At 53.2% G+C, this 20,524-nt stretch overlaps 2 protein-coding genes across 8 annotated transcripts; one reads left to right on the top strand and one right to left on the bottom strand.

Moving 5' to 3' along the window:
* Positions 1-470: 470 nt before the first annotated feature.
* Positions 471-16,185, bottom strand: RIC8A (RIC8 guanine nucleotide exchange factor A). Of its 7 annotated transcripts, none has more exons than XM_063331438.1 (12): positions 16,052-16,180; positions 15,290-15,474; positions 14,657-14,851; positions 10,120-10,167; positions 7,312-7,926; positions 6,598-6,692; positions 5,596-5,746; positions 4,813-4,908; positions 4,413-4,557; positions 3,799-3,943; positions 2,734-2,853; positions 471-1,729 (listed from the first exon to the last, which is right to left on the bottom strand). In XM_063331438.1, exons 3-12 carry the CDS (start codon positions 14,738-14,740, stop codon positions 1,609-1,611), a joined length of 1,620 nt encoding a protein of 539 aa, XP_063187508.1. In that variant the 5' UTR covers positions 14,741-14,851; positions 15,290-15,474; positions 16,052-16,180; the 3' UTR covers positions 471-1,608. The 7 variants fall into 7 exon arrangements, with proteins under 7 accessions (XP_063187508.1, XP_063187506.1, XP_063187507.1 ...); XM_063331436.1 differs by having other exon boundaries at positions 15,976-16,112; XM_063331437.1 differs by having other exon boundaries at positions 15,988-16,104.
* BET1L (Bet1 golgi vesicular membrane trafficking protein like) lies at positions 16,132-20,524 on the top strand. The gene is made up of 4 exons (XM_063331443.1): positions 16,132-16,489; positions 17,061-17,152; positions 17,934-17,990; positions 19,928-20,524. Exons 1-4 carry the CDS (start codon positions 16,132-16,134, stop codon positions 20,093-20,095), a joined length of 675 nt encoding a protein of 224 aa, XP_063187513.1. The 3' UTR covers positions 20,096-20,524.

Here is a 20,524-nt window from a genome sequence, read left to right as displayed (position 1 = left end):
GCAGCCCCGTCCTGCTCCCCCTCAGAGCCGCGGCCCCGCCGGGAGGCAGAAACCTCTGCAAACCCCACTGCCAAACCCTCACCGGGGCTGAGCAGCAAATCCCCACCACACAGGCAGAAAACAGCTGGCGGGCACCGTTCTCAGCCATTACGGAGCATTTGCAAAGGCGATGAGGAGCATCCTGCAAACGGCGGTGTGCCGTGAGGCCCCAGCGTCCAGCTGAGGTGGTTTTGCAATCCACAGGCTCCAACGCTTACTGTAATTGTGGGATGCTCCACTCGGTTATACTTGGTGATCGTGGTGCAGGGAAAGGCTCTGGCTTCGCCCCAGTTGAACGCTAAAGTTTTACCTCCCAAATAAACCTGTAAAGGTCAGGGTGATCGGAGGAGAACCGTGTGTGCGTCAGAAAAAGCCAAGGGTACTTCCTTACGTGCTCAGAGACACCGCGTTCCATGAATCACTGCCACGCGCCCATTTGTCAGGTTTTCTTTATTCTAGCTTCACTTTTGCATTCCTACTTGTGATAGTAAGTTTTGGAACTCTGGTACATGAGACAAACTGGAATATTTTCTTTAAAACAATTTTCTTTAAGAAAAAGAACAAAACAGAAAAAAAAAAAACGAAAAAGACGGATCTAAGCCACAGCGAAGGACAGGACCAACAGCAGCCCCGGGTGCAAACAGCAGTGGACATGTGGGAAAGCCGAGGCAGCCGCGGGGGCAGCAGACAAAGCCCAGATTTTGGCCTTTCATTTGGAAAGCATGAGATGGGGAAAGGCTCATGCCAGAAACTAAACTCCATGGTAACAGGAACGTTGCGCGGTGCCAGAGACCGAATCCCAGAGCGTTCCTGGCAGTCACCCGCTCCTTTCTCTCCTGCGGCCGAGGGGAATGCTGGCAGCGTCACACAAAGGCTTTCCTCGCCTCCCTGCAGAGCGCACACCACTCTGCACTCACGGGGACACGCGCAAGTCCATGCGCTCCTGGGTGTGCACAGACACCGTCACGCTCAGCCATACGCAGCGCGCGCACACTCGGCTACCTGCTGATGGAACGGCTGCACTGCGCCAAGACGCCCCGCGGACCCCCCGAGAACTGCCTGAGCAGCCGCTCGCAGCCTCTCCCGCAGTCCCTCCTTCCCCCCACGCAGGGCCGGCCACACGTAGCCACATACGGCCACGCACACGCCAACAAGCGGCCACACGAGCATCGGCACACGCACCAGGTGCTCCGCAGGTTGCTGAGCCCCGGCGGTGTGACAGACAGATCCTCCCCCCGCCCTTCTGCCCAAACATCATGTATTTAAAAAAAAAAAATAAAAATATCCTACTGGAAAGTCCTGGAAGCAATTTGGAGTATGAAATCCTCAAGGCTGCTGACAGGAGAGACCGAGGCGGAGGCGGGCCATGAAGACCCTCTGGAAGGAGAGGTGGTTGTGGAGCTGGGAAGGAGGCAGGTGTTCCTTGTTGTGAACGGTGAGGGGTCCAGGCTGGATCCGGGTCCCACAGGGAGAGTCCTGGCCCCGCACCAGCCTCTGGGTGCAGCACCAGTTCCGGAGGGAGCGCGGACGGAGGCTCCCCAGCTCTCCGAGGCCGGGGCAAGCTCTGGATCAGTCCAGCCCCAGGTCCGAGTCGGACGACGACCTCTCGTCAGCCATGTCGTGGATGGCGTTCTCCATGGGGGCCAGGTTGCCGCTGGGCGTGACGCCCATGGGCTGGATGACCTGCTCTCTGCAGGCGGGGAGGAGAGGGGGGAAGAGAACGCAGACTTGCAGCAGACACACACGAACAGTGAGGATTACAGCAGAAGCAGGGGGCTTGTGGAAACTGCCCAGAGGCAGCCCAGGACAACCCCAGGCCACCACTAAGAATCCCTTTTTAGAAGCTGGGGGCAGTTCTAGCCGTAAAACGCCCAGCATGGTGAGGCCACGGCTGGAAGCACAGCCCACACGTGTTGCCATTCTCAGGTTCCCTGGAACAGGCTGGTTTAGGGTCCTGTTCTGTGTGGTACAGGATTGCCAGAGGAAAACTAGGGCTGGCATCGGTGTTCCTCTAACACACGACGGAAATACATGCGTTAAACGCACTGCCCTTTTCCCTCCCGCCCTCGGGGTGGTCCAAACCCAGCTGGCAGGCTCTGGGCTCCTCTGTGGCACCTATTAATGATGGATGAAAGAGGACTAGAGAAAGCACTCCTGCAGGGAAAGGGATTGGTGGCACTGGCTGCCATCTGTCCCCAAAATGCTGCTTCCTACTGAGCAGCCTTGCCAGGACAGGGGCTGCTGCTCTCACTGAGGTGCCTGCAAACGCAGCGCAGGCACGTAGAGGAATTTCGCAGTATGCCATCATGCCAAAGAGGTGTGTGGGGCTTGCAGTGCCCTCCCCTGCACATAATGGGGCCCAACTTAAGGAAGTATTTCCCCATGTATCCCCCCACTCTCTCTCTTCCACCCCTTTGGTTAGTGGTGGTCACTGGGACAGCCTGCCCAGGGAGGGGGCTGAGTCACCATCCCTAGAGGTGTTCAAGAAACGTCTCGATGTGGCACTTCAGGGCATGCTCTAGTGCCAGAGATTGTAGGTTGTTTGGTTGGACTCGATGATCTCAAAGGTCCTTTCCAACCATGAAGATTCCATGATTCTATGATTCAATACGTTCAAAGAAAGGTCTGTGATAAATGTAAGTCACAGACACACAGGTGCTAACGCAGACATGAACACACACAATTTTCTAGTACCTGGACAATTTGTCAAACATGTTGACTAACTTCATGGCTTCATATTCCTTCTGCTCCTCAGTCATCCCTTCCATGGGGTTGGGCAGTTTCTCCTCAACGCGTCCCGTCACAGGGTTAATGCTGCAAGAAGAACAGTAAGCCGGGACAAAAAGGTAAGTGCAAAGTGGTGCTTCCAATCTCTTTCCCTATGTCCTACGCACAGTCGTCCCCCTTTACAAATCCCTCCCACCTCTCTGCTGTGGGCAACATCCCCATCCTGCCAATCCCACACCGCAGTTTTAAACCAGGTGCACAAGGGCAGACGACACTTCTTCCCTCTCCTCAAGTCAGGAGGCAAAAAGCTAACACAGAAAAAAAAAACAACAAAAAACCAAAACCCAACCTATAGAGCACATTGAACAGGATGCTAGAACGTATGGGACCCGCAGCTGAGCACAGTCCTGGAGCTCTCCCTGCTCACCCCTCCAGTCACCACCACCCACTAGCAGGCAAAGGAGGGGAAAAAAAAAAAAACAACAAGAAAACCACAAGAAAAAACCCACAAAACCCCCAAAAACTAGCTCACTCCAGCAGCACAGGGCTCTAGAGACGGAGAGGAGTAATTGGCACTTCCAACCCTGCTGCCGGAAGGGACCACCCTTATCCCAGCACACAGCAAAAGGCTGCGCCGTACTGAGACGTGCAGACGCCAGAAAAGGGTGTAGGATATGGATTAGAGAGACACTGCCACGAGCACACGGACGGGGCTGGTGCAGAATGGGCTCTGGCTGAAGGAACCGCTTTGCTCTCCAGCCTGTGCCCGGCTGCAGGGACTGACTATCGCACCGGTGACCAGCCACACCACGAGCAGCTCGGCCACGGGGGCATTTCACCCAAGGACCAGGTAGAGAGGGTGGAACAGGACATGAAAGGTCAGGGTGAAACGCTAAGTAATGCGCAAGGAAATGTGCACGGCAAGAGCACGACAAGGGAGAGGGCAGGGAGGCAGACGAAGAAAGGGACAGAGCAGGAGTGGGAAGAAGGCGCAGAAGAGGGGTGCTATAGAGGGGGAGCAGAATTCCTTACTTGGGCTTTGCCTCTTTGTACTCCTCAGTGTCTGTGTCTTCATCTTCTGAGTACTCTCCCTCTTCCCGACCACCAGCCATGAGGCCTCGTGCTGCCAGGAGCCCAGCCGCATTCCCGTAGCCCGTGTACTTCACAAACCGCGACACTGCCGGGAGAAGGGGAGAGAGACCACCCTGTGCTTCTCCTCCTGCCTCTCCAGCCCCGTCTGCTCCTCTGCGCCCCGACAGCAAGATCGGTGCAAGGCCACGGAGCCCCAGAAATGCCAACACTTCTTTGAACTCTTGACAGGGAACAAGGCTCCCACACTATGCACCAGGAATGGTGGGGACAACACCCACGGGGTGGGGGTCTGAATGCAGGCCAGGTGTCTGCAGGGTGTCGGGGTGTCCTCCAGCAGAGCTCTTCACTCACCGCTGGCACGAGAGACAGCAACTCTTTCCCACAGAACACTTGGATGCTCTCCACATTTCCCTACTTGGTGTATCTGGCCCAAGGGAAGACAGAAGTTCCTGCTGGCTGCAGAGGGTCACCCATCCCACGCTCTTGGGCTTGCCCAGAGGCCAAGCTCCAGGACTCCCTGTCACCAAAGCCCACAACAAGCCCCTGCAACTCACCGCTCTCCTTGCAGAGCACGAAGAGGAACTCTGCCGCGCAGTGCTTCACGTCAGTGTCGATGTGGGTCATCAAACGCACCAGCTTATTCCGCAGCGAGTTCCCCACCTCTGGGCGATTCCTCACGTCCCGGAGCGGAGGCAGCACCTACAAGGCCACAGCGAGGGGTGATCAGTGGGGCTGGAACAGCAAAAGCAGGTCAGACAGGGGAAAATGTATGTGCGTTTTACAAGACAGCGGGAGATACGGAAAAAACACTGTGGGTATCAAAGGCCTCAACCACCCATCCATTAGTGGAGAGGTAGAGGAGGTCTGTTTGGAGGATGGAATAATCAGGCGGTTTGCTATTCTCCTCTCTCCTCAGCGCAGCACCGTTCAACTTTCGGCTGAACCACAGCGTACCTTCGCCTTCAGGAACTTCCTCGTCTGGCGGTGGACTCGGGCACTCTCAGTCAGCAGGTTCAGCACAGGGGTCAAACTCTCCTTCAGCTTGTGGCCCTGCAGGAGCATCCGCAAAACGAACAGCACGTTAGTCACACTGAGCTCAACTTGCCTGCCTTGTGGTGGAGAACACGAGTACAGACCGCCAGGGAAACAGAGGGACACTGAAGCTTTACAGCCTCTGCGACGGGAATTCCAGTGCTTCGTCCCCCCTCAAACCGCCCGGTTTCCCAAGCCCTGCTCTGTGGCACGGCACTGCTAGAAATTCTCTGGACGCCCCACACAAGTAAAGTGCAGTGGTAAAATTTGGAGGCCCTTTGGCATAACTCCAGAGACTGAAAACCACAGCCAGCTTGAAAATAATGCAAATTCAGGCTTCCAGAAGCCGCCCGCTGCAGCGCTGAGGTGAGTGAAGCATAGCACTGATACTGCCATCGCCCAGCTCATCATCTACTGTTCAACCAGTCCCACCACCTGCAGTCCATAAAGCAACGACGCGGTCACCTTCCCAGGTGACAGATGTTGTTGTAGTCTTGCCAACCATAACAACCATAACCAAACAGCCTCTGCTAAAAACTGCCCCTTCTACAAAGGGGTATCTCCAAACTAACCACGCCTGGCTGGAGCTCCTGCGGCGCTGGCCCTGGGCCGTTCAAGGCTGAACGTAGGCTGAAGGGAAGGTGCCCTGCACTGAACTCGTGAAAGTCAGCAGCGACAAACTCGCGCAGCAGCCTCACAACTTACCCTGTCAAGGCGTCGCTCCAGGAAATCCAGCAGGATGCTGACTGCATCCATGTTGACACCCATGTACTCAAGTGAGCCTGGCCGGACTTTTGGGGTCAGGAGGACATCCAGACATTTCAGGGGCAGGTTGCCCAAAAGGTTAACCGTATGACTGAACATATAAAAGAGAAGAGAAGTGAACACACAGTGACGGATCTTTGTTCACAGAAGTTCTTCAGCTATCCAGAAACGAAGGTTCATTACTAACTTCCAGGAGCACGAGAACCCCGAGATCCAAGTTGTCTTTGGACTGCACCCCAAGCTCCTCACACCACTACACGTGAATAAATTAAACTGCTTTTTGAGTAGCTGAACTATTTGCTGGGAGTCTGAAGAGACTTCTTTGACAACTGAAAAACCATGGGTCTTGACTGAGGCCAAGGAGGACAACCTGGGTGGTCAAAGGTCTCTCTCTAGGGTCTCCTGCTGCGTCACCCCTCCTCACCTTGACAGTCAATGCCATGCATTGCTTAGGCTTCCTCTGCCTACAGTTTTCTTGGGGACAGGGTGATGTCACCTGCTCAAAGCTGACACCCCTGGATCAATAATGCTCAGCAATTTGACGCAGGCAATTTCTCAGCATGGCTCAAGAGACAGACAGTTAATTAAGGCCAGCCCATGGACTCTTTAATTAAAAAGTACCAAACATCTGCTCTGGCAAGGCGCCCACTGAAGCGGGTGGCACTGCTGAGAAGGCCTGAGGCGGGATATCAAATACGGCCCTGGGGGTCAGGCAGGCGTGGAGAAAACCCTTCCCGCTGCAGGCCGGGAGGCTGAGGGCAGGGCAGGGCTATTTCCGAGTTCCAGCAGGAGCCTGCAGGCCAAACCAGAGACGCCTGCTTGTCAGCAGTGACCTCAGTAATCGCCAAACACGCAGAGGATGTCAATGCCAAGGTCAGGCAGGATCCGCCCTGGGGAGACCTGTTTCTAGTGAAGATCACGACCCAGTTATCTAACACAGACCTGTGGAACTCCTCTGTCCGGTCCTCTCCATCAGCAGAGATCATGAGGCAGTGGCGCAGGAGGGCACCCAAGTGCCGGTACAGAGCAGCATCTTCCTGGCCCCAAAACAGAAAATGAGAACCTTGATCAGGAAAGGGGATCCTCCACATCCCAGAGCCCGCTGCCCCTGCAGCCCACAGCCCCATCCCTCCCTCCAGCAGCCAGACAACTGACAGCAGGGTGTTGAAGTGGGAGTAGCCTCCCGATTCTCCTTTTGAGGCCAACACACAGTCTTCCTGCTGCCCAGTGCCTGTCCCCTCACTCTACAACACTGAGCCAAGGGCTGGAAGAGGCCCCAAAAAGAGGCCAGCGATCTTCTCCACCACACCTTCCTTGGAGCGTGTCCAGAGTACCAGGCCACGCTCAGAAGCGAGTGATCTGGGGGCTCTGCCCTCTCACTTGCGCAACAAATCATGTCATTAAGAAGGAAAAATACCCAACTTTTAAATTGCAATGCTCTAAAAGTCTTAAGGGCTAATAATGCTTTGGATAGAGGCAGTGCTCTAGGGAGGAAGGTCTGGACACACAAGTCTCCTGCGACCTCTACATGTACCCAGGGGCTGCACGAGTGCCAGTGTGTAACACGAGGAAGCGCAAGCAGAGGAGAAAACCCGTAGTCAAACCACAGCCCAGAGACATGCGAAGGCAGTGGGGTGGGACACCTAAGGAGCTTACCTCGTCCACCTCCCTCTTGCTGGAATCAAAGGTGATATTGAAGAGCACTTTCAGGATCTCCATGGCTCGCTCCGTCTCCTGCCGAGGCAAAGGTGGGAGAAGCCCCTCCTCGGTGGCAACTTCATAGGGGTCCATCCACTTTACACCAAGGGTCAGCTCCAGGGTATCCGTCATCAGGCTGATGCCCCTGAGCTCCTGGGCTAGCTGCTGCCGGACGTCCACTCGCAGCGCCGTCAGCAGGAACAGGAGACGCAGGTCGAAGAACTTGACCTCATGAGGAAGACTCCTCTCGTTGTACAGTTTGATGCGCTTGGCCAGGCCCACCACCAGCCGGGCTTCAGCTGTCAGCTCCTGTGCCCTAGGGCTGCTGAAGACAATGTTGCAGAGACATTTGAGGGATTCCAGGATGACATCCAAGTCTGGGACCTCCCGGATGAGCTCCTCTGAGTAATCGATGCCAGCATGCCTGGAGAGGGTCTTCAGACCTTCCTTGGTGGTGAAGGGGTCAAGGCAGTATTTGTCCCGGGACAGGATGCGGATGCTTTCCAAACAGGTGACCTGGCAGGACGGCTGCAGCTCTCTTTCCAGGAACTTGATCAGCAGCTGGGCCATTTTCTGTGCAGTTGGAAACAAGTAATGCCTTGCACACTAACACGTCACAGCACTCTCCCACCACCCTGTAACGCTCTGCCACAGAAGACATCAGCGTCACCTAGAGATAGGCCTGCTAACAGCTCTGGTCCAGGCTGCACTTGGCAGCACTCGGGAAGCGTTTGGCTCCAGCACCTGATTCCGACCCAGTTTGAGCAAGGAACACCCAGCAAGAAACAAAGAATGGCTGTGAGAGGGTATCAGATGTAACGGGAGAGCACGAACAGACAACTGCTCCTACCACCTACTGTAGCTTCACCCATGGTTACGATGGTTCAGGCTAACAGGGTTTACTCAACAGCCGCATTAAGCAAGGAGAGGGGAGAGCAAAAGCATCCCTTATGGCTTCACTGAGGAGCAACCACCAACTCAACAGCGGTTCTCTACTTCCACACAGAGCCTTAAGATAAGGGAGGCATCTGCTTTGGGTGCTCCAGAAACAGACTGAAAAGGTTGAGAGATGCGTCAGAAAAATCACCGAAGGAGGGTAAAAGGATCTAAACGAAGTGAGAAGAGCACGTGACGTCCCAGGAAAGGAGGTGAAAAGACCTCAGGAGATTCAAATAAGTAGCATCTCCCCAAACCCCAGTGCTGTCTGGAGACCTACTAGCCCAGATCTTCAGTAGGCACAGCATGGCAGAGCTCCACTAACACCAATTCACACGGGCTGAAAATCTAACCCTTGTGGATTACAGCATCGTACGTGACAGCAGCAACCAAAGAGCACAAGAGCAAAGGTAATGCTGCAACAACCAAGCGCAGCTCGGTTTGAACCCAGTGTAGCAACACTTCACATTACACTAATAACCCACGGCACCGGCATTCGCAGCCTGGCAAGGTGAGATCTCACTAGATCTCTCTAACATAACACCGTGTCACAGCACCTGTCTTTCCATGCACGTTACAAGAGCAAAGGAATCCAAGACGGCAAGCTTTGCTGTCACTCAGTGTAATTGGCTTAACAGAGCCTAATCAGTTATACTTCATAATAATAAAAGGACTGAGGGAAGAAATGAAGAGAAGATGAATTTTAGTCCTTAATGTGAGGCTGGCAGAACTGAACAAGCTTTAGCTCATGAAGCGTTCCCCACAATTGCACCCCTGAGAAGTATAGTCATTCCTTTTCTGCTTCCACACGAGGAGACAGAGACACAGGAGTCAAAGATACAGTCATAAGTAACCAAAGCCTCTGGCTGACTCAGGTCGGAGAGACCTCAGAGCACGTGCCCAGGGCTAAACCTTCAGCAGAGCTGAGCACCAGGAACTAGCCAGTGATGCTCAGTTCATATTTCATGACATGCGCCCCAAAAGCGGAGCGCCCCAAGGCTGTGCCTGAACTCACAGCCTGTGTGACTGTCCCAGCACGAGCAGCAGGTCAGTGCGAGGCAAAGAGCTCGGACCTCGTGAGATCCGGTCCTACGCGTCAGGCTGGACCTGGAAAAACCTCATGCTAGCATTAGCTGGCAATGGCACAGAGAAAGAGGTCCCGTTCTCCACCCTGGCTGCCTGGTCCACACTTGCTGTGCTAACACGGGCATTAGCGCAATCAGACAATGAACTGGACCACAAAACTGATCCATCTGGAAAATAATCCAGGGAAAATAAAAAAAAAGAGCTATTCTTTGGGCAGATCAGCCCACCAACCATGTGCAGCCATGCAAAGGTCTGCCCTGGCATGAAAGGACTGCAAGAGCAGAAATGAACAGGCAGGAGCACTTCTCTCCATTGAGTGCCAGATTAAGCCAGCTTAAAGTATCTGTTAAAATACAGCTTTGGTCAAATCCTGCAGCTGCCTCACAGCAAAAACACCCACACTCTAGAGGCTTGCGTGTCACAACGATCTTTGCCGAGCAGACTCATGCCACAAACACAAAGGATCACACTTTTTACACACCTGTGGCTGAGACTATATGCACCACGGAACCCAACAGGCTTGCTAATGCTGGAAGGATGCTGAGCTTTACCCTAAAACACAGCTACTGATGGAAAAACTGGAGCCAGATGCTCTGAGCACACCATTCGCTAACCAAGTTAATGAAAAACCACTCATTTCTTTCCCTGTAGGAGCTGCCACCACCAAGCCCTGCTGGACACGAGCACAGAGCAGCAGCCAACTGAGGCATCCGACTAGAGGAAGAACGCAAAGAGTGTGCCTACCTTCCTCTCCTCCCGCTCCTCATCATCAAAGGTGAAGCACTGAGATTTCTGTGGGGGCAAAACAAGAACAATCAAAATAAGTAATAGGTTAAAAATCCACAAAAATGTTTCCCCCAGCCAGGGGAGGGCAATCCGGCTGGAAAGCGGCAGGTCTAGAAACACACCAGCAAAGCAGGCACATCTGCTCAAGAACAGTCCCTGCCGGCACAGAAACGGCATGGCAAGGAGTGCCACAGCGCTCACCGGGGTCTGCGCCGTTTGTGGGGTCTGTAACAGGCAAACGAGCTCCTCAGGAACAAGACAAACGGAAAACTTCCCTGCCATTGCGAATTTCGCTTTGATCCTGCCTTTTCTTTCCAACACCATTCCTACCTCGGCAACTCCAACGACGTGCCTCACAACTAGCGGGGATGAGTCTGCTTTGGAAAGCACAGAGATGGACCATGCCACCAGGTCTGAAGTGCTTTCTGTAGGCTCCAGTTTCTCTTTCATCCTTGAAAAACATCCACGATTAATATTACCCATATCCCTCTTCCGCTGGCTCCTCGGTGGAGGCTGATTGCCACCGGCCAAAGCTGTGCCCATCTGACGGGTGGACTTGTATTTTAATACTGCAGCAGCAAAGCGGGTATTCATCACAATCCAAATATCCCATAATAGCCGGTAATTCCTCTGCTCAGCGACACCACCAAGCTGTGCCTACACATTTTTCCCCTTGATATCTATTGTTCCTTTTCCTGACCAAAAGAAAGTACTGTCTCCTTGTTACTTGCGAACATCCCCTTGTGGTTATTCAGGTCACGTTCTTTAAACACAAGAGACCTGATCTCTACACCTCCATCGTGTCCCTTTCCTTAATAACTCACCCTGCTCTTTGTTCATGGGAAACATTTCTGTTTCTGGCCCTTCTACAAGACCCAAGAATGGCCAGGAGGAGGATCCTGTCAGCCTGACCTCAATACCAGGAAAGATCATGGAGAGGATCATCTTGAGTGAGCTCTCACGGCAAGTGCAGGGCAGCCAAGGGATCAGGGCCAGCCAGCACGGGTTTAGGAAGGGGAGGTCCTGCCTAACCAACCTGATCTCTTTCTACGACCATGTCACCCGCCTTCTGGATGCGGGGAAGGCTGTGGACGTTGTCTATCTGGACTTTGGTAAGGCCTTTGACACCATCCCCCACAGCATTCTCCTGGAGAAGCTGGCGAATCCTGGCATAGACAAGTGTACTCTTCGCTGGGTAAAAACTGGCTGGATGGCCATGCCCAGAGAGTTGTGATCAATGGGGTGAAATCCTCTCGGCGGCCGGTCACCAGTGGTGTCCCTCAGGGCTCAGTTTTGGGGCCAGTTTTGTTTAATACCTTTATCGATGATCTGGATGAGGGGATTAAGTGCACCCTCAGTAAGTTTGCAGATGACACCAAACTAGGTGGGAGTCTTGATCTGCTGAAGGGTAGGAAGGCTCTACAGAGGGCCCTGGACAGGCTGGATCCGTGGGCCAAGGCCAACTGTATGAGGTTTAATAAGGCCAAGTGCCGGGTCCTGCATTTCGGTCACAACCACCCCAAGCAACGCTACAGGCTTGGGGAAGTGGCTGGAAAGCTGCCCGGCAGAAAAGGACCTGGGGGTGCTGGTGGAGCCAGCTTAACATGAGCCAGCAGCGTGCCCAGGGGGCCAAGAAGGCCAACAGCATTCTGGCTTGTATCAGGAATAACGTGGCCAGCAGGAGCAGGGAAGTGACGGTGCCTCTGTACTCGGCACTGGTGAGGCCTCACCTCGAGTGCTGTGTTCAGTTCTGGGCCCCGCTGTACAAGAGGGACATTGAGGTGCTGGAGCGTGTCCAGAGGAGAGCGACCAGGCTGGTGAGGGGTCTGGAGACCAGGGCGTATGAGGAGAGGCTGGGGGAGCTGGGCACGTTGAGCTTGGAGAAGAGGAGGCTGAGGGGAGACCTCATTGCCCTCTACAACTCCCTGAAAGGAGGGTGTAGAGAGGGGGGTGTTGGCCTCTTCTCCCAGGGGAATAATGACAGGACCAGAGGAAATGGGCTGAAGCTGCGGCAGGGGAGGTTTAGGTTAGATATTAGGAAGAATGACTTTACCGAAAGAGTGGTCAGGCACTGGGACAGCCTGCCCAGGGAGGGGGCTGAGTCACCATCCCTAGAGGTGTTTAAGAAACATCTAGATGTGGCACTTCAGGGCATGCTCTAGTGGCAGAGATTGTAGGTTGTTTGGTTGGACTCAATGATCTCAAAGGTCCTTTCCAACCATGAAGATTCTGTGATTCTATGATTCTGGCTGTTCTTCGACAGACAGTCTCCTTCCCAGCTACATCTGCTTCCAACAAACCGGACAGCACAGGGACCACAGGCACCCTCATGAAGACCAGCACTTTCCAGTGAATGATGCAATCCTCATTTACACCAAGAGAGCATTTGGTCCAAGTTTTGAGAATGAAAATGTTTAAAATTTATGAAACGCTACTTATGTATGTATAGATACATCTAGATATACAGATAGAGATATGCAGATATAATTGTATGATAATTCTCCCATCATTTTCTTAGCACTAACTTTCACCTTTTACTAAGTTACGCTGCTTGTGCTTACAGAGCTCCTCAATAATGGTAATTAGTCTTACCGCAATCAATCATTCTTATACTCTGGCCTTATTCTTCTCTTGAGCCATCGCAATTCATGGATATCCCATCTATAGGTCTGAAACACTGAGCTCGTCTCCCACTGTATTGATCACCTTACGAGTTGTCCGGTTGTCTAACTCTGCCGGATCTCCTGCCCAGCGAAGCCCCGGACTGACTGCATGGAGCTTTTGTAGATCGCGGACGTTCCCCGACTCGCTCGCTCTGCAAATGTAGTCTCCCCTGCCGTTCACTGCCTTTTTTTACGTGCTGCCAGTCCCTGTCTGCTTAAAAGCAGAACACACAGTTTGCAGATTAACTGTGTCACAGCCACCAAGATCCCAGGGAGGGGTTTGGTCTTTCCAGCTTAGGACAAGCCGTGCTGCACAAAGCAATGCCGACACGCCACTTGAGAAGTCTCCGGTGCGGAGGCAGGAGAGCCGTCTCCCTGCCAGGGGCTGCCCTCTCCTGCCTTAGCACCGTGAGCTGATCCCCGCTCGGGCTGTTGCACCACGCTGTGAGGAAGTGGAGGTTCCGTCCTGGAACCGATGGGCTCTGCAGACAACCGTGCTGGTTGTTCTCTTCCCACCGCAGCCCCTCTGCAGCTCCTGTAATCTCATCCGTGCATATTTTTGCCATACCTGTGGTTTTGCTTGAGCTGTAGTTTATTCCTCGCAATCAAAAATTGACTGTGTATGCACTAGTGAATTAAAATATGTCCCCAGAAAAAGAATAGAGTACCATCAATTTCTACAGGAAAGAAAAAAAAAAAAAGCAAGGAAGTTGCTTAGTTTATCCGCAGTTTCATAACCCGCTTTGATTGCTCCATTTCTTCTAGGCAGACTAGCAAAACCACTGACACTCTCACAAGTTTCCTACGCTTGATACACCGACAAAGGATCCCGTTAGAGGAATTCGACAGAAAATACTGTGGTTTGATGCCTCAAGCTGGTTACATATCAAACCATTTGTGCTCCTAATTCCTCCAGCATTCCACATGCTGTAGGTGATGTTAATCCTGCAGACCGCCTTTAACAGGGACCCGCTCCTTCTTAGCTAACACCTCTCCCGTTTCAAAACCGACTGCTGGAAATAGTTGCACGCTCTCCCTCTTGCACTCGTGCAAAATATTCACAGGTTTTCCCCGCTGGCTTCCCACCTCCTCACGAATGGTGCAGAATGAGTCACGGAGATCTGCAGGGCCAGCCCTACCCTGGTGGAAACCCTCTGAAGGAAATTTCCCTGACAACCACAGTCTATTTTAAAAGGGATTTACCCCACGGATAATCTTTTGCCACTTTAAGGCTAGAAACACTTCCATCTCTGCTTCCCAACCATTTTTTGTTTTTTTTTATATATTCTATTTTTGTAATTTACTTCTTACTGCCAGCTTTCAGATGAGGCACCTGTATCAAATTCCAGCAGCCCATCCCTGTCCACCTCTAACCACCTTTTCCTTGCAAATCATGACAACCATGTCACCTGCAGCTCCTCCCCAGGCCTCAGTTTTACCACCTCCAAACCTTGCCTTAACATAAAAGCTCCTCCTACTCACTCTTCACACTGATGTTTAATTTCCCTGCCAGCTTTTCCTTGGGATCTGGATAATAATAATAATAAAATAATAATAATGTCATCCTTCCACATGCTTTACTTCCAGTATACAAAGGAACCAAGATAACGAGAGGCTGCTCATCTGCTTCCTAGCAAAACATCAAGCAATAAACCATCTGCAAGTAAAAGACGAAGCAGCCTGTAACATTTTTATGGCAGTAACGCGCAGACAGATGCGCTCAGAGGAGACAGACTGGGGACAGCCGGGTGGCACAGAAATCCCTCAACATGGCCAACCCGCTTCCAGGCTCACACGGAGCCGCAGCTGCACGAGGTTTGATGCTCACTCACCTCCTGGTTGTAGATCTGAAGCACCTTGAGGACTGTGTCTTGCTCCCCGCTTTCCACGGTGGCTACCACGGTACTGAGCTCCATTATCCCTACAGCTCAGCTACTGCGGGAGGCAAAACCGGGAGGAAGGGGAGTGTGGGGGCTTCCAGCGCTCCTGGATAATGGCGATGCAAAAGGACCTCAATACACAGATATCTGAGAGGGAGAGACAGGGGTGGGGAAAGGAAGGAGGGGAAAAAACAAAACACAAAAAAAACCCCAAGTGAGATTGCTCACGCTGTTGCATCCATAAAAGCAGAGCAGATGGACAACCCGTGTAAAACCCGCAGCCGGCTTCCTCTCTCTCCCTCTAATCCTCTTCCTCTCTTTGCCTTTCAATGTTTAATATATGCTCTCCCATTAAAGCACTCAGGGAAAACCTTCCCCCCACCCAGCCGGGGATTAACACAGAGCAGATAACAGCGGCTCCCTGAAATAGCTCTCTGCCTCCTCCTCCCCTGGCTGGCCTGATTTCTGTTACCGCACAGGGGGGAAAAAAAGCATCCAGAAACATTCCTGTGGAGTAAGAAGGGATGGAGAGGAAAGCCAGCCAGACAGGAAAGCAGCCTCCCGGCGTGCCTAAGGCAGAGCTACCTTCTAGGGCGGTGAACAGGAGGAGATGATGACGATTTCGCTGCAGTCGCTGCTCGGTGGGTCGGTGCCCAGACGGGCTGGGCAGCAGATTACGGCAGATTCACTGCACACACTGGGAAAACGCGTGTACGGGAACGGACGGCCTCCGCGGCTCACTCCTTACACCAGCGCAGGAGATAATGTGCCTCATGATAATAATGCAAATGAGCAGATGCGCATAAGGACGTGGATGATGAGATTACTTTAGACACAGGCACAAGATGAACAGCTCAGAGAGCCACGCGAGCCCGCAGTGCTGGAAAGGGACTCCTAATGGTGGAAAGCCCGGCCACTTTGAGTAGGAATGTGAGCTTGTGTTTGGACTCTGTGGCTACAGACCGCGTTCCACAACACGGCCAAGGGCCGGTGGTACCCAGTTACGAGGGGCCGTGGTGGCCCTGGGGAGCATCAGGGAACTCCCCCCCAACCCCAACACGGCCAAAGTGGGGCTTTTTGCGACCAAGGGCGAGTCCTGCGTTTGGAAGCCAGAAATCCGGGGGGACAGCTGGATGCTGGGCCGGGGCAGGCGGCACCGGACCGAATCCTCTGCATCCTTTGGGGGGAAAGCGCAGATGGCAGCCTTTGCCCTATCCCCACCCCCCCCACAGCCCCCCCTCCCTCCTCACGCCGTCAACTCCTTCCCCTACCGTTTTTTGCACCTTTCAAACCCCCTTCAAGCAAGTTTCGGCCCCAAGCAGACGCCGGGCGGAGCGCCGGCGATACCTGCGGCAGGTCAATCCCTCGGAGGCGGCCGAAGCGGGCGGGGGCCGGGCCCGACGGCGGCCGAGGCCCTGCGGGGGGCGATGGCCGGCCCGGGGAGCGGGGCGGCCGGCGGGCCGGGGCGGGGAGGGCAGCGCCGTTACCTTCCTCCCGCCGCCCCGGCTTCCTGCCTCATTTCCTGGCCCCGGCCCTCCCCCGCCGGCGCTCCGCGGGGCCGCCGCCTCGTGCCCGGGGCTGGCCGGGGACGGTGGGGCCGAGACGGGCCGGGCCCGATAGGCCTGAGGGACCCCGGTGCACGCCCACCCCCGACCCCCAAGGGAGCGCTGGACCCCGCCGCGGGGGGAGCGGGGAGGAGGCGGCGGACATTTTGTGGAGGCGGGGGCCGGCGAGGCTCCGCCCGGAGAGGCGGGGCCGGGGCCGCCATGGCGGAGTGGGGCCGAGGTGAGGGGCTGGGGGTCGGGTGGAGGGTCTCCCCTTCTTCCCGCCGTGGCCGTTTTGGGGGACGGGTGGGCGAGTGTCCTGGCCGCCGCTCGAGGGGCCTGAGGGGGACGGGGCGCTCCCGCCGCCATTCGGGAGCCGCCTGAGGCCTGCGGCCCGGCGGGGACGGTCGGCCCGTCTGCCCCGCGCCCCCGGGGAGCGAGGCCGGGGGAGCCCCGAGGCGATGGGGGCCGAAGTGCCTGGATTTGCTCGGTTTCACCCCAGTCCCGCAGTGGGGCAGCCCTGGGGGTGTCGCTGGGGCACCAAGCCCCTGCGCCGCTTTTGGGGGCGGCTCGGGGTTTCTGACCCCCTCCGTTTGGGGAAAGTTGGGTGTATTTTTGTCAAAAAGAGTTTGGGAGCGTTTCATGGCGCAGACCCCCCGAGGAGGCAGCTGTAAAACGGCTTTCGTGGCAAGCCAGAGACCGGTGGGGCAACAGCTGGCGCTGCCTGGCCTGCCACGTTGGGTGAGCAAATACACCAGGACTGGTATCAGGCCAGATAAAACTCATCCTCTGCTTTTTTTTTTTCCCGCCAGGTCAGAGTCCAGGTGCCGTGGAGGATATGCTGGATGTGGAGAACAAGCGTATGGCAGACAGCCTGGCCAGCAAGGTCACCAGGCTGAAGTCGGTGAGTTCACCTCAGGTGCCGCGGTGAGGGAAGGACAGGACGTCGCTGATCTAGGCTGCTCCTGCAGGGTCTGCGGGAGATGCGAGGCTGTGGTCCATACGGAGGGCTTCCCATGCATTAACGACTCTTAGTTGTTGGTGATATAATGCTTAACTGTCACTTGTGGAATGCTAGGGACAGCTTTATAAATTTCTACTTTCCTTTTGAGGTTTAGCAACATCATGTAATGGGCACAACATGGTTTTCGTGGCACTCGGGAAAGGAGTTTTAGGCACAGAGAGAAACATAAAAGCTGTAGAGAGGGGTATTGCTCAGCGCACCTCCTCAGGAAAAAGTCACAGTAAAAAGGCAGCTAAATTAGTTTTGAAAAATACATGTGTCTCTATATAATTGGTGTTCTTAAAGCTGGTTTTCTGCTACTAACATCAAATACTTTGATTTAGAGCCTAATAGAAGTCAGTGACTCACCCTGTAGAAGGGAATAGTCTGAATTCCAGCTGGTGTGTCCCAGCGTTTAAAAGCACCTGTCCAATACATGGTGGTTTCAGACAGTCGAGCTTTATTTTCAGTGCTGCAGAGCTGAAAAAGTTCAACAACCCGAAACCAAAATGAGAATCTCATCCCTCTACCAAAGAAGCCTCCGTCTGTCTGTGTAGGAGATGGGGAAGCAGTGGCTTGCTTTTCTATCGTGCATTTCAGATTTTACCAGCACTAGATGCGTTACAGGTTCTCTCTACACTGAAGGTTCATTAACACCCGTTTTCTGCCTTACTTTGTGTAGCTGGCTCTGGATATTGACAAAGATGCTGACGAACAAAACCGGTACCTGGATGGCATGGTAAGGAACCAATGAAATGTAAAAAGCATGACTTTTTTTTGCTGGCTCTCAGCAGTTACCTTGACTGTGGAAGTTTAATAGCAGTTCAAAGTTAGCAGACAAAGCTAGATCCCAGTGGTCGGTTTGGCAAACCAGGGCACGTAACTAAACCCATTTCCAGTGGACTTCACAGAATCACAGAATGGTTCAGATTGGAAGAGACCTTAAAGATCACCTAGTTCCAACCCCCCTGCCCTGGGCAGGGACACCTCCCACAGACCAGGCTGCTCAAAGCCTCATCCACCCTGGCCTTGAACCCCTCCAGGGATGGGGCATTGACAAGTTCCCTGAGCAACCTGTTCCAGCACCTCACCACCCTCACAGTAAAGAGTTTTTTCCTGATATCCAATCTAAATCTGCCCTCTTTCAATTTGAGGCCATTACCCCGTGTCCTATCATTACACTCCCTGATAAAGAGCCCCTCCCCATCCTTCCAGTAGGCCCCTTCTGGATATATAAACATCAGATACTTGGCAGCTGTGAGTATCACTTTGTCCGGATGGGCGGCACGGTTGGTATCGAGCATCTGGAAGGACTGACGCAGGACAGCACACTTCAGAAGTACAGATGGAGATTACCTCCCTACCAGGATTAAAGAGATGCTTCCTGTGGCTAATGCCGGGAGATGGGCTTGTTCCTCAGCTGCTCCTGGGACTTTTGGTATTGGTGTGTAAATCTGTCAGGGCTACTTACTGTGATACCTGAAACGCAGGCTGCCTGCCAGGACTTCGTAGTTCACTGACGTCTTTGGAGGGAGCAAAGCTGATGCTCTGGGTTCACGCAGGTTGTTCGGTGCCCTGTTTTGTCATCTTTCTGACACACAACACCCGATGAAACCACAGTCGCTTTCCAGAGTAATCTGCGTCTTAAGCTTTGGTTGCTGATGGAAAATCACAGTGCACCAGGGAAAGGCCAGCACATTCCTGTAGCAGCAGGGTTACCTGCGGAGGCTTTTTAGGAGAAAGGTCATCTGTTAACTGAATTGGGAGAGGAAGGGAACCCAGCCCGGAGATTTGAGGAAATTAGCACCATAACGCTGGTGCTTGGAGAGCCTTTTCTGCATGTGCTGGCTGTTGAAAAGCTGGTGCATGGAAGTGAGAGAAAAGATAATAATTAGAGTGTTGAAAGCAATGGAGTGAAAGGTGTGAGCTCAGCTTGGACGCTTAACAGCGGTGTATGCTGTCAGTGTTGGAGTGTCTGAAATGGATATTTGCTCAGCCTGAAAATTGGGAGAATGGAGAGTCAGAATAAAAAGTGTAGTGGCAAAAGACCTTAAAGGAGAAGCCCTCAATCAGCAGGAAATGGTGCTTCTGTTACAGAAAAGCTTTTGAAGCATTTCAGGAGAAGCTCTGAGTAGTTTGTGGGTAAGGAAAACAGCCCAGAAGTCAAAATGAAAATGCCTGAACTGCATTAATTTGAGAAGTTTGCCACCCTCCAGTGGAGCTGCACATGTGTGCTGTCCCATGCTGAAAAAAAATGGAATTAAGGGCAAAAAAGAGCACCTTTTTCTGTGCTCATGAGCCAGCCCGGTGTACGTCAATGGCTCTAGCTTCGTGTGGGGACGTCTCCTTTGGATGAAGCGTTCGCTTGCAGAGTTGCTGTTAACGAGCGGTTCCTGGCAGAACAAGCTGCGTGGGTACAATTGAGCAGTCCAGCAGCAGGCCGTTTGACCTGGTTTGAAAAAAGGGGAGGCAGTTTGGTTTACATTTGGAACAGACCTTCCCCTGTCTTTTTTGTTTCCCCGTCTCAAGCGTGGTGGGAATGGTGCAGCTCCTGGAGCCTGAGCAGCTGCTGTGCAGCTCCCTGTGCAAATGTGTTTTAGCCAGGAAGTGGGAGATTCTTCAGGGATACCTTCATCTGTTTATAATGCCTCCATCTTAATTTTCTTTCTCATTCAGGATTCAGATTTTATGAGTGTGACTGGCCTGCTAACCGGCAGTGTGAAGCGTTTCTCCACCATGACGCGATCTGGGAGGGATAATCGCAAGTTGCTCTGTTCCGTTTCAGCAGGACTGATTGTTGTTTTCTTCATCCTCTACTATCTCGTGTCCAAAGCAGGGACTTGAGCTTGTTGTTACGCAAGTTTTACAGAACAAAAAACACAACAATTGACAGACTTGTTCAACGCCTTTCTCAGTCTGCCCTGTGGTGGAGTCTTTGAGACGTTCCAGACAGACCTTCCAAATAACTTTCTTTTCCACCAGCTTCTTGTCTTTGTTCTGGCTGGTCTCAGACATCCCTTTATAAAATGAGTATGTTTGATTCTAAACGGATTTTCACATATAACACGATTTTGATGTTGTTAAATGCCTACGCCTTTCTCTCTTGCCTTGTTGTCCCTGTCTTGTGGCCTATTTTTAAGGGTCACTTTTGCGTGACCTCCCTTACTGATATTCGGTACTAAGCTCATGAGGAGATGTGGCTGACAAATCCAGAGAGTTGTTGATACTCAAAAGAGTAATAAACGAGCCGAGGTTTGGAAGCTGTAGAGTTTA

The sequence above is a fragment of the Chroicocephalus ridibundus genome, chromosome 4 (assembly GCF_963924245.1).
Source record: "Chroicocephalus ridibundus chromosome 4, bChrRid1.1, whole genome shotgun sequence".
Taxonomy (NCBI): Eukaryota; Metazoa; Chordata; class Aves; order Charadriiformes; family Laridae; genus Chroicocephalus; species Chroicocephalus ridibundus.
This window is presented reverse-complemented; position numbering and strand designations above follow the sequence as displayed.